Genomic DNA, 12,187 nt, shown 5'->3' with positions numbered 1-12,187 from the left:
AGACCAGGCTGGTCTCGAACTCACAGAGATCCGCCTGCCTCTGCCTCCCGAGTGCTGGGATTAAAGGCGTGCGCCACCACCGCCCGGCTCCGGTAGGCCTTTAGACTCAGTCCCCAAGTACTGCATAGACAATTTAAGATCTCTGAATGGGAAAAGACAAAGTGTTGTATGTGAGGATTTAGTTATAAAAATAGTATAATAGCTACTTAAGTAACTCATTATTACAAATTTGGGCCACAATAAGCATAAACATTCTCTGAGAAAGTTTTTTACCATCATTTAAAAGTAGAGTAAAATCAGTAATTTCTAGAACATAGAGATAAGGCAGTGTAACTATCACCAATACTAAAAGTCCAGCAAGTACAGTAGAACTTGCAGGAATCTGTGTTTTGACAGTGTGGTATTACCTGGTTCATTACCAATCAATTTGCAATAAGGGCTGCACAGTGAACATCATCTTCAGTTGTTTTATGATCACGTTGTGTCTTGAAGCCTGTACTTCAAGAGAACTGCTGTATTTATTCAATAAGATCACATAAAAAGCAATGTGTGTCACAGATTTGATCTGTGTGTTTATGGTAGCCAACTTTAATAAAGACTTATCTTTTGTAAAGCATACTTGAGCATGAAGAAAAGATTTTACACAAAAAGCTGCTTATTGACAGTTTTTACAACTGTACAATCATTACAGGAAGCACTAATTACAAGTTTTAAGTGAATTTTATGTTATGTAAATAACAGTCCAACTAAGTCACCAAGTCACAACCTTTTTTTTTTCGTGCTGAAGTTTAGAATCAAATGCTAACAAAGTATTTTACCATGGAATTAGTAACCCCAGGTCCTTCTTTGAATTATTTTGAGACAAAGTCTCAAATTTTCGGCTGACTTGGTCTTCTAGTCAGCTGAGGTTACAGATGTGACCGGCATAACGTACTCAACTGCTAGTTCTTGTTTAGGAACCTACACCTGCTGTCACACATGTGAGCTCTACAGTCTATACAGTGGCAACCTTGCTTTTCTCAGAAATATTAAAAATTGGTATTTTCTCTTAAGATACTTTTTAATAATTAACTAAATGAGGCTTGGCATGGTAATAGATAAAATGATAGAGCCAATAGTGGTTCTTAAAATGGTTTAAAATTTATAAGATCTGATTTTATAAATTTTTTTTATTGTAGCCATTTTTCCACCTCGGATTCTATCTACTCGACCAGGACAAAAAAGTTCAATTATTATGCATGATGATAATTCCTCTGACCGAGATAGAGAAGACAGCATCACTTACACCACTGTGGACTGGAGAGACTTTATGTGCAACACATGGCATTTGGAGCCTACCCTTAGGTAAGAAGTGGGTGTGCATACCTCAGCATGTCCAAAGTTACTGCACTGGTGGTTGTTCCCAGTGCTGTGAACAAATGCTTGACATGAAACTGGAGGGAGGGTTTGTTTTGGTTTATAGTTTAAGAGGGGATACAGTCCATCCTGGTGACCCAACATGAGGCAGCTGGTCACAGTGTATCCACAATCAGAACTAGAAAAATGGCAGTTAAGTGGGGCCAGGCTATAACACCTCAAAGCCTGTCTCTAGTAACCCACACTTCCTAAAGTTTCCACAACCTTCAACAGTGCCACCAACTAGGGACCAAGCCCATGAAGCATAGTTTATGTTCAAACCACAATACCTACTCCATCCCCACCAGGTTCATAGCCATCCCATAATGCAAAATGTATTCATTCACCTTCAAAAGTTTTCATAGCCCAAAGTTTCTCTTGAGATTTAGGGCAGTCTTTGAACTGTGAACCACTGTACAATCAAATATCAAGCTAATACTTCCAATATAAAGTGACATGGAGGAACAGAGGTATACCAAGGAAAAAATGGGCCAAAGCAGTACTGAAACCCGGCAGGGCAGAAACCAGGCCTCCAAGGATCTTCAGTGGCTCCACTCATCCAGTTCTGCCTCCTGAAACACATATATCCTCTCTCTTGGGCCAGTTCTCCATGCCTGTAGCTTTTCTCAGGAGACATCCTGTGGTCCTGGCATCTCCATCACCCAGGGCTTTCCTCTCCTATTTGCACTTCACTTTCACAGTGAGTTCTTGGTGCTTCTTTGCAGAGACTCTGATATTGCTGTACGTTGTCTGGCTTCAGTGGCCTCAGGAACCTTGGCACAAACCTCTCTGATACCCCATCCTTGTGTCATTCTTGCCTGTAAGATCAGTACCATATAGACAGTGCTGCCAGGTTCTGCTGCTAGCTGAAAATGTAGCCTGCCTCCTCAGACAGGAGTAGCCTCTATGTGGTGGTCCTTGAAGAAACATCCTACTCAGCTGTTCTCCCACAAGGGAGCCCTTTTGGTAACATTCTCAGCTGAAGCTCTCTCCTTACAAATGAGTTTTCATCTTCACAAAATGGAACTTCTGATGGGTGAGGTGCCAGGGCACATTTCCAATTGCTCCAGTGCAGACCACAAAAGTGTCTCTTTAATAGTGTTTTTCTCTTTCAACAGCCACTTTCTTAGCACTAGTCCTATGTACAATTTTAAACTTACTTCTTTATCAAACTCCACATTTCTCGTCTTCTCCATTTATTTCTTACTCTTACTATTGACCTGGTTAGAGTAGCCTGAATGCTATTAGGCCACAATATTTCCTCCATCAAACAGATTAGTCCATTATTTTTTAATTCAGCCCCATTCAAATTGTCAGAGCATAGACAGAATGTAGCCAAATTCTTGGAAAGGATGTAGGAAGAATAGCCTCTAGCCCAGTAATCAACAGTCCTTATCCCAGTCATGAACTAGACCTTCATTATCCACATTTGGTTTTTGGCATCCTTGACTTCTACACTTCCACCCATTAACCTCTGCTTTGTAATATTGAAGGGCTTTTTTAGCCCAAAGTTCCAAACTATTTTAATTCCTCTAGTAAACCAGTTCCAAAAGTCCAGTAATCACATGGTCAAGATTATCACAGCAGCAGCCGCACTTTCAGAACTAATTGATGTAAGAGTCATGTTTTTCCATTGCTTTGACCATACCCAACAAGCAGCAACTTAAGTGGGAAAGGGAAGGCCTAAGAGGGGCATGAGACATCTGTAGTCAGGAAGTAAAGAACAAACAGGAAATATAGCAGAACTGTAAAACTCAGGCGTGCTTATAGCCCCCACATCCCAGTTCCGCTATTAAAGGTTTCATAGTCTCCCTAAACAGTGCCACCATCTGGGGACTGAATGTTGAAACACATGATCCTATGAGCAACATTTCACATTCAAATCACAAATCACCAAAGGTTGTTTCCAGGTTCTGGGTATTATGAATAATAACCCTCAACCAAAGAATGGATAAAGAAAATGTGCTACATTTACACAGTAGAATTCTACTCAGCTGTAAAAATAATGACATCTTGAAATATTTAGGTAAATGGATGGATCTAGGAAGAAAAAAAAAACATATTGAGTGAAGTAAACCAGACCCAGAAAGACAAATGTAATCACTCATAAATGGCTTTTAGACATAAAGAAAAACCAACCTACAGTCTACAATCCCAGAGAACTTATACAACAAAGAGGTCCCTAAGAGAGACGTGCATGGGTCTAAATAGGAAGGAGAAAAAGATAAGATCTCCTGAGTAATCTGGGAGCATGGGGATCTACCTGGGGTAGAAGGGGAGAAGAGAGGAAGGGAAGGGGACAGAGAAAAATACATAGCTCAATAAAAATAATAAAAAAAATCACAGCGGGTGCTGTGAAGAAAGTTATGCGTATCTTCCATAGATTAACTCGTTAAATTTACAGTTGGTCACAGGTTATTTTTCATCTTTGGCAGCTATTTCTTCACTTCTTTTTGCTTTTGTAAGGTTCTCTGGGTGAAGCAAAACCAGTATAGACATCGAGAGCAGCTCAGTTGCCATGATCAGCTAGGGTTGGTTGTCCTTTCTTGATTAGTCACTAGATTAGCGTAACTCCTTATGCTGTTGGCTTTCTTCACCTTCTGACGAGGACCTTAATTTTAAATTTTAGGTACCCACAGTATCAAGACCCATTAGTTATCTTACTTGGAGTTTCTATTGCTTCTACAAAATAAAATAACCAAAAAGCAAGTTGGGGAGGAAAGGGTTTATCCGGTTTACACTCCCACATTGCTGTTCATCACTGAAGGAAGTCAGGATAGGAACTCAAGCATTACTGGAACCTAGTGGCAGGAGCTGATGCAGAAGCCATGGAGGGGTGTTGCTTGTTGGTTTGCTTCCCATGGCTTGCTCAACTCACCTTCTTATAGAACCCAGGACTAGCAAGCAGCCCAGGGATGCCACCACCCACCATGGACTGAGGCCTCTCCCAGTGATCACTAATTGAGAAAATGCCTTACAGCTGGATCTAATGGAGGTTGTTACAGTGGTGCTGCTTTGTATGTTGTTTATGATTAACATTCTTTCTATTTTTCTCATCTACTTTTTATTCAAATTGTAATGTTACAAATCCTTGGGTGGTAACCAAAAATTGACTCCAGCCCAGTGCTTAAATAAAGTTATTAAGCAGATGTATTTGTATCACAAAATAACTCCAAAACAACAAAATTTTATCATGTACAGCTATGACTTGTTAGTATGTATATTCAATAAAATTTGCCTTAACCAAATCAACAGAACACTTTTTTTTAATGAGAAATCTTAGCATTGCTATTACTAAAGCCAACATAGGGATTTTTTTTAGAGGTACAAATGCAGTAAAATATTTGGAAGATATATTTTAGATTTGTAAATCTAAATTATAATGGAACTAATTGTGTATTTAAATTGACTATAAATGAAGATTCAAGTGAATATAAAAAGTTACTATATTCCATTTTTAGCAAGCTCATGACTAAAAATGATGAATGGTATAGAGTGCTAAAGAATACTGTTAACCAGCTCTGGCTTCAACTTGACTTTACCAATAGTCAAGCTCAAAAGGCCTGTCTTCTCTTCCTTCTTTAGCTTCCTCATGAAATTTTTGAAAAGAAATGGTAATACTTACCTGTGTGCTTACCTAGCCATCAGCAGCACTTAGCACCTAGAGCTAATCTTTTTCAAGCCCTGAAATGAGGTAGGAACACACCAATATGAGTACCCCCTCAAAAAAAAGTCAGGAAATACTTAACATACCACTCAGCTCCCCTATTAACTTTACCAGTCATATAAATCTTCAGTATAGACTGAAAGTCCAAGAAGTGAGTTACCAGTAACCTATCCTCCACAAGAAATGAAATGTCAAAATCAAGGAGAAAATGATTCTCCTCTCAAACATGTTTAGTATATAGCACTCAGTAAATTTTAGCTTTTCCCTTATTACAACCACATTCTTATGAAGTCTTTTAACCAGTTGTCCTTTTAAATATTTAAGATGACCATGTCACAGGCCTGAAATAAATTAAGCACACTGGAATTCCATTAATATCATTGCTGTATGTAGTATGTCACACATATCATCACCCATAAATAGTTTTCATAAAGCTATTACAATGAATCTAAGACTTTTAGACTCAAGTATTCAAATATATCTGCTGATGTGTTTTACACAAACAATATTAAGGGAGTTAATAATGTTCATGGACCTACCCTCGGGGGTATGCAAATGGATCTTATGCCTTGACAATGACCTTTTCTGGTTACTGTTTTAGATTAATTTCTTGGACTGGAAGAAAGATTGATCCAGTAGGTGTTGATTATATTCTTCAAAAACTGGGCTTTCACCATGCCAGGACTACTATTCCCAAATGGCTGCAGAGAGGAGTGATGGACCCACTGGACAAGGTGCTGTCTGTTCTCATCAAAAAACTTGGCACTGCACTGCAGGATGAAAAGGAAAAGAAAGGAAAAGACAAAGAAGAACACTAGAATAGTAGCTTCATCTGTGAAAAACCTGATTGTGTCCGTTAAGTTTTATTACACTGGATTTATTTTTCAGCATAACTTTAAATATTACTTTAAATAATTCTAATTTTGTGGCCATTATTGTAACAGTTTTAAATTAATGTGTTTATTCTAGTTCTACCATTCTGTATACAGTAAAGTAGTGCATGAAAATATAAATTTTATGGAAAACTATATAAAATATACACATAAAATTTATGATTGTTTTATGTGCAGTATAATTCTGCATTTAAAATATTTGCAGAGTAACTGAATTTTTTTGTTATTGGCCATAACTTTTAGAAAAACTCTTGTTGATAATGTGATGGGGGGGTCTTTTTTATGTAGACTTGTATAAATATCTATTTGTATATAATTTGAGTAATTGTGATGATTGTATACAACAAAAATGTTGTTTGTAATTATTGTAATAAAGTCACAATAATGGCTTCAGCCCATGGTTAGTTGTTTCAAATTTTTTTCTCACTAGTGTGTGTGTGTATACATATATATAATATATAATATAATATATATATGCTCATCACAGTTACTATATGTTTTTTATAGATAGTACATGTAAAAATATTTGAATGCGTAAAAATACTGAATAAAAGTAGGAGAAGGGTTTCAGAGATTCCCAGAGGCTTCAGAGCCATTAGATATTGTTCTTTTCAGGTGGTGAGTACAAAGATGCTCATTTTTATTACACTTTATTTAATCTTTATGTATGTAACCTTTTATGCTTATGAATTCATAAGCTGTGTTATATAATACACGATATGTATAGTGGATATTTGTGAAAAACACTGGTACATGTGTAGGCATGCTAAAAAGAATTTAAGAGAATTATAGTATCTAAAATAATATTCCAGTCCTCAGTGCACCTGAATAAACAAATATTCAAAAGTAGGTGTATTATTGATAACTCAGGTTGGAAATTTGGCCAAGTCAGGACAGTCCAAAGGTTAGGCATACAACAGAACTGAAGAAGTCTCAAACTTCTGGTAGATCTCTGCATGTAGATGAGTTTTACTAAAAGAACAAGCCTCCAGAAAAGCCACTTGCTCAGTCACAGGGCTATGTCCATTAAACAGTGGTAAGTGGGGAGCTAACTGCAGGTATCAACTCTCTAGTCTTTTGCCATCTCACTGCGTAACTGGCTTGGCAGACATGAAGACAGGCAGAAGTGGCACTTGTGCTCCCCATTTTTGCTATCTCACTCTTGAAAAGATATGCCTCGGGGAATGGGAGTTCTTCAGAAAAATCTCATGTTGGGAGAAAGCCTAAAGTCTGAGTCGGCCAAAAAGGAAACTTTTCTTCTAGAAAGAGATTTTCAACTTGACAGACCACCTTGTTTAAAAATAGAGCCAAATGATGGGTCCAGGACTATTTAACCTCACTTCAGGACCCAGAAGATGCACTTAGGGGTGTCATTGGATCTTTGTCCCTCTTCCTTCTGTGGCTACATTGAATAAAAATCTCCTTTCCTTTTACTGTTGATTTGGAACTTTTAATTGAATTATCAAGGAAAGGTAGTCAAACATGGCTTGTTGGGACACAGGTTGTGACACTAAGTCCAATAATAGTCATATTTCAACCTCTGAATCCTCTCTAGTGCCCACAACAAATGGTCCCCGAAGGTATCTATGAAATATCATTTCATTAATCAATCTTACCATAGAAACAAGTGTACTACCAGAAAGTTATTTACTAAAAAAACAAAAATCAAGTCATTAGTTATTTGAATTCCTTTTTAGATACTGACTTATAGTTAAGTTCAAATAGAGAGCAAGAGTTATGTCTATCTAAGCAGTTGTGGTCAAAGTATAGTCCCACTCATCATTGACCCATCATCACAGTTCAAGACTTTCCTGTAAGATATATGATGCTATCTTGGCACTGACTGAAATCCCAGTCCCTTTCCACTCCTAGCATGATGCCTAGGGGAAATTCCAATTCCCTGGGTGCATTGTTTTATAGTCTGATGGGAGGTTCACAAATATACTTTTGGAATGAGAAAGTCCTCACAGAACTCCTAGATGTTGGGAGATGTTTCTGTTTTTAGTAAAGTGTTAATATTGAAAATCACTCAGAAGAACAACTACCATCAACAGTGACAGCACCTGTATCTGTGGGAGCAATGCTAGAAAGTGGCAATTACAAAGTTTGGACTCAGAATGAATGCAAGTTCAAAGTAGAATGTTGTTTTTTCTGTCCAGTGCTGCTGGTTAAGAGTGTTCTGTGTTGTGCCAAACAACTTTCATTTCTGTTGTTTTGCTAGCATATATTTTTCTCTTTTTTCTATAGTTCATATAGCATTTTCATTATTATTGGTATCAAGGTCATAGGTTATGAAATTCACACTCACACACACACACACACAGTCAGCCTGGCTCCATGCTATCACTTGCAGCCTAAGGTGTTCCCTTGCCTTTTAGGGACCTAAACTCAGACAAAAACAAGATTCTTGGCCACACTGTTACAGTAGTCTTAGAAAGCATTCACATATGAAATCCTCAGAAAATATTTTTTAAAATTACTTCAGCTGTGCCTGTCATCTCTCCAGGAGACCACCCTTGAATCCTGATTCACTGAATTTATGGGAAGGAAATAGGAATTATCTAAATATTTTCTATTATAAATTATCTATTTATTATCTAATATTATATAATGATATATATTTAACCTTCTCCGGGAACTCCTGCCATACAGTTGCTTCCAGAGCTGCTTCTATATAGCTCTGCTAATCCTACCTGCTTTCAGAATTATTTTTTTACTCGGGAAGTATTGTTTTCTTTTTCTTTTCCTTTTCAATTTGTTCAGCATGCTTTCTTGGACAGTGGGCTTTCTCATTCTTTTCTGGAATGAACAGTGCTTTTTCCTTTCTGCCATGCCACGCTGCTGATGTTTATCATGAATCTACATGCTGACCTCCACTCCCTGTTGTTTTTTCCTAGACTAAAATTGTCCCCAAACTTCCTTCTGAGTCCATTTTTTAAATTCTTTTATTAACAAACTAAACCTATGACAGGGAACACCGGTTTCCCTGATAACATCTAGCATCCAACATGGGCTTTCCTAAAGTTTTCTGTAACATAGCAACCCAGATGGAATCTTAAAAGTTCTGAGGACAGAACATGTGAACATATTCCAAGATTCTGGATTCCCACTTCTTTCATTAAACTACTATTCTCTCAGTTCTGGGGAGACCTTGGGTCATAATGTTTAGGGGAAGAAAGGAGAGCAAAGCATCTTGGCATTGTTAGGCCTCAAGGTCCCTGGGCAAAAAAGAGGGTACCAGTGAGACAGGACAAGACAGTGCAGAGGTTCCTTCATCTTGTATTGCAGAGGCCATTTTAGGCTAAGTAAAATTTGATCTTGATGGAAATTCTCATGAGAATTACCCAACTCTATTCTAGGAGGTCAAGATGCCACACTTAACTTAGCTTCTGTTGTGCAAACCATCCCCTCCTGCTTACTGCTTATCTTAGCTTCTGTTAAACTGCTTCCTTGCCCAAAACTTCCTCTTGCAGCTGTCAAGCAAGATAACCAGGATGTGGTTTTTGCCTTCTAAAACCCCATAACCTAAACACTTAGGTATTGAGTACCTGAGTATAGTCCTAGTCAGCTGGAATAATGACTTTCAAATGACTACAAACTGTGTCTTAAGCGATCATCTCTGGTGAGCTCCCTGTAACACCAGCACTTGGCCTGTGGGTCTCAATCTTTCTAAGGCTGTGACCCTTTAATACAGTTCTTCATGTTGTACTAACCCCCAACCAGAAAATTATTTCATTGCTACTTCATAACTCAAATTTTGCTAGTTTTGAATCGTAATGTAAATATCTGATATACAGAGTATCTGATATGCAACCCCCAAAGGGATCATGACCCATAGGTTGAGAACCACTGACTTAGCCCTTAAATCAAGTGGTCCCTAGTCAGTTGATCATCTAAGTGGGTAGATGTATACATAAGACTGCTGCAATGTTAAGTCAGGTTTAACTGTTTCTAACAGTGGGTTTCTAAGGGACAGAATTGTCTGATAATACAAAGTGAAAGATACTGTCTTAGCCCACATTATCCTTGTGTAATAATCCACATGAGATAGTTACTGATGGTCATGCTGATTACGCCAACTAAAAGCTAACATCACTGCTCTTTCCTTGCTTGTATCTGTATCTTTAACTGGTTTTTCATGTTGAAATTAACTTTTTTTTTATTAGTGGCCAGACCAAAAGTGGGTTCATCATTCTGAAAAGTCTCCTGGTGCCCAAGTTCAGGAGTACAGTGTTATAAAAGAAAAAATACATAATTACATCAGTGCTGGGTGGCGTGTATTATATTAGTGAGGGATTTAGAGCAGCTTTTTTACATCTGCTGTCCTTGCAGGGCTCAGAGGGATCTTCTAGACATGCTTTTGAACCGTGGTCAAGGTCATAGACAATCCCTGAAGCATTCCCAAAGCAGAAGTATCTGTTAGGGGGTAGAAGACTGAGATATGACCAGGCAGGCATAAAGTTGGGACAGGATGGTGTTACCTTGGTTATTTCACTTGGATGGAACAGAATGGCACCATGGAATTCTTTCTCCTTCTGAGTGTCTCCATGTAGTACAAAAACAACAGTGCCAATGTGGATGTGTACACAATTGCCCACCCCAACTCTTTCAAGGGCTCTTGTCCCAGATGACTTGGGAGCCATACAGAGAGCAAACAAAACCCAATGACATCTTTTGGCATTTTCTGTTACCACTTACGGTAAAGCATATGGATACCCTTTCTTGGATTGAGACCATGGAGTTCCTTGCTCTTTTCTGTCTCCTCAATTTCCTTACTTTGCTATTTTGGGACTTCATACCTCAATGTTATGTTCCCTGTTCCAAATGTATTCCTGCTAGATCTGTGGTATGCTAACTTGGGTGCTCAGTCTTCTTGTGTGGTTTTTGTTTGTTTGTTTGTTTTTTGTTTTTGTTTTTTTTTAAAGGTAGCCTGTAATCAGGTTTCCTAGGTGTCCCTATTGTCACAAGATACAGTAGTTTCCTGTATTAGACTAAAGAGACAATACCATATGTCCAAGATGGATTCCTTGGGTTTCTGAGATAATTTATACAGTGTACCAACTGGTTTCTTGAAGGGAAGTTGTTGTCCTTGTGCCTTCAACATGTCCTGTCAAAATAAGCAGTTCTTAACTTTTGGGATCCCTTCTGATCATTCCAAGAAGAAACACAAGATTTGAGAGAGGCAATCATCATACCTTTTTTTTTTTTTTTTTGAAAAGGGCAGAATAAAGCTTGCTCACTGCAAATCAAGGCACCTTGTAGGGCCTGAGCCTACATGTCAGGAAGCTTACTTAGTCCCTGGGGACTAAGATATTTCCAAAATGACCCTGACTCCCTGTAAACCTTTGAGTCTTGGGTCTCTTGTCAACCAAAGAAACTGGGATTAAGTGGTGCATGCTACAGCTGATTCCCAGGTCTAATAATTTGTCCCCAAAATTTATTGCACATTTTTCTACCACTCGTTTAAGTTAACCAGACAAAATGTGGGAATCTTTCAACAAGGTCATAGGGTGAGAAGGACACTGATTAGGGGTCTTTTTCTCATGCCTGCTCATGAGGAAAAGATAAAGAAGAGACCAAAAGAAACATCTTTGATCCTACAGATAGGCAACTCATCCCATCATTTGACCTACGGACCTAAAATAGAAGCCTGACATTTTTCTACATTTGAGCCCGAACTAAGCATAAACTGAAAGTTGAAAAAGTGAAGATCAAAACATAGGTTTTTCTGCTGTTTTATTTTTTGTTTGTTTGTTTTTTATTTAGGAGGGAGGCCACTCACTAAGTTTTTGTTTTGTTTTGTTTTTTCGAGACAGGGTTTCTCTGTGGTTTTGGAGCCTGTCCTGGAACTAGATCTTGTAGACCAGGCTGGTCTCGAACTCACAAAGATCCGCCTGCCTCTGCCTCCCAAGTGCTGGGATTAAAGGCGTGCGCCACCACCGCCCGGCTACTAAGATTTTTAGGTTGTTTCCACATGTAAATTGTGGGAATAGGTTCTAAAACAGTTGGTCTCCCCCAACCCCAAGTCTAGCTAGGAAGAATCCCAAATTAGACACAGGTAAAGGCAGATTCTTGTGTTAGGTTGATCCTATTTGATCATGGATGATGGCTGCCATATTTCCATGGCATAAAATTTAAAGATATTAGGGGTGACTCAGGACAAGTCAGTACAATAGTTGTGAGTTTACTAAAAGGCATTTTTAATATAGACTTTAAGCACAGAGGTTAATAG

The 12,187-nt window shown here is 38.3% G+C and overlaps 1 protein-coding gene across 1 annotated transcript in view; it reads left to right on the top strand.

Moving 5' to 3' along the window:
* The window catches only part of Kiaa1109 (KIAA1109 ortholog), a 207,895-nt gene extending 201,542 nt beyond the window's left edge, over positions 1-6,353 (top strand). Inside the window, exons 85-86 of the mRNA XM_005370400.3 lie at positions 1,179-1,344; positions 5,664-6,353. Of these exons, the coding sequence (XP_005370457.1) occupies positions 1,179-1,344; positions 5,664-5,880 (383 nt within the window). The 3' untranslated portion in view covers positions 5,881-6,353. The remainder of the gene's footprint in view (positions 1-1,178; positions 1,345-5,663) is intronic.
* Positions 6,354-12,187: the final 5,834 nt, after the last annotated feature.

The sequence above is a fragment of the Microtus ochrogaster genome, unplaced genomic scaffold (genome assembly GCF_000317375.1).
Source record: "Microtus ochrogaster isolate Prairie Vole_2 unplaced genomic scaffold, MicOch1.0 UNK78, whole genome shotgun sequence".
Taxonomy (NCBI): Eukaryota; Metazoa; Chordata; class Mammalia; order Rodentia; family Cricetidae; genus Microtus; species Microtus ochrogaster.
The sequence above is the reverse complement of the archived record's forward strand: the minus strand, read 5'-3'. Positions and strand labels throughout refer to the sequence as shown.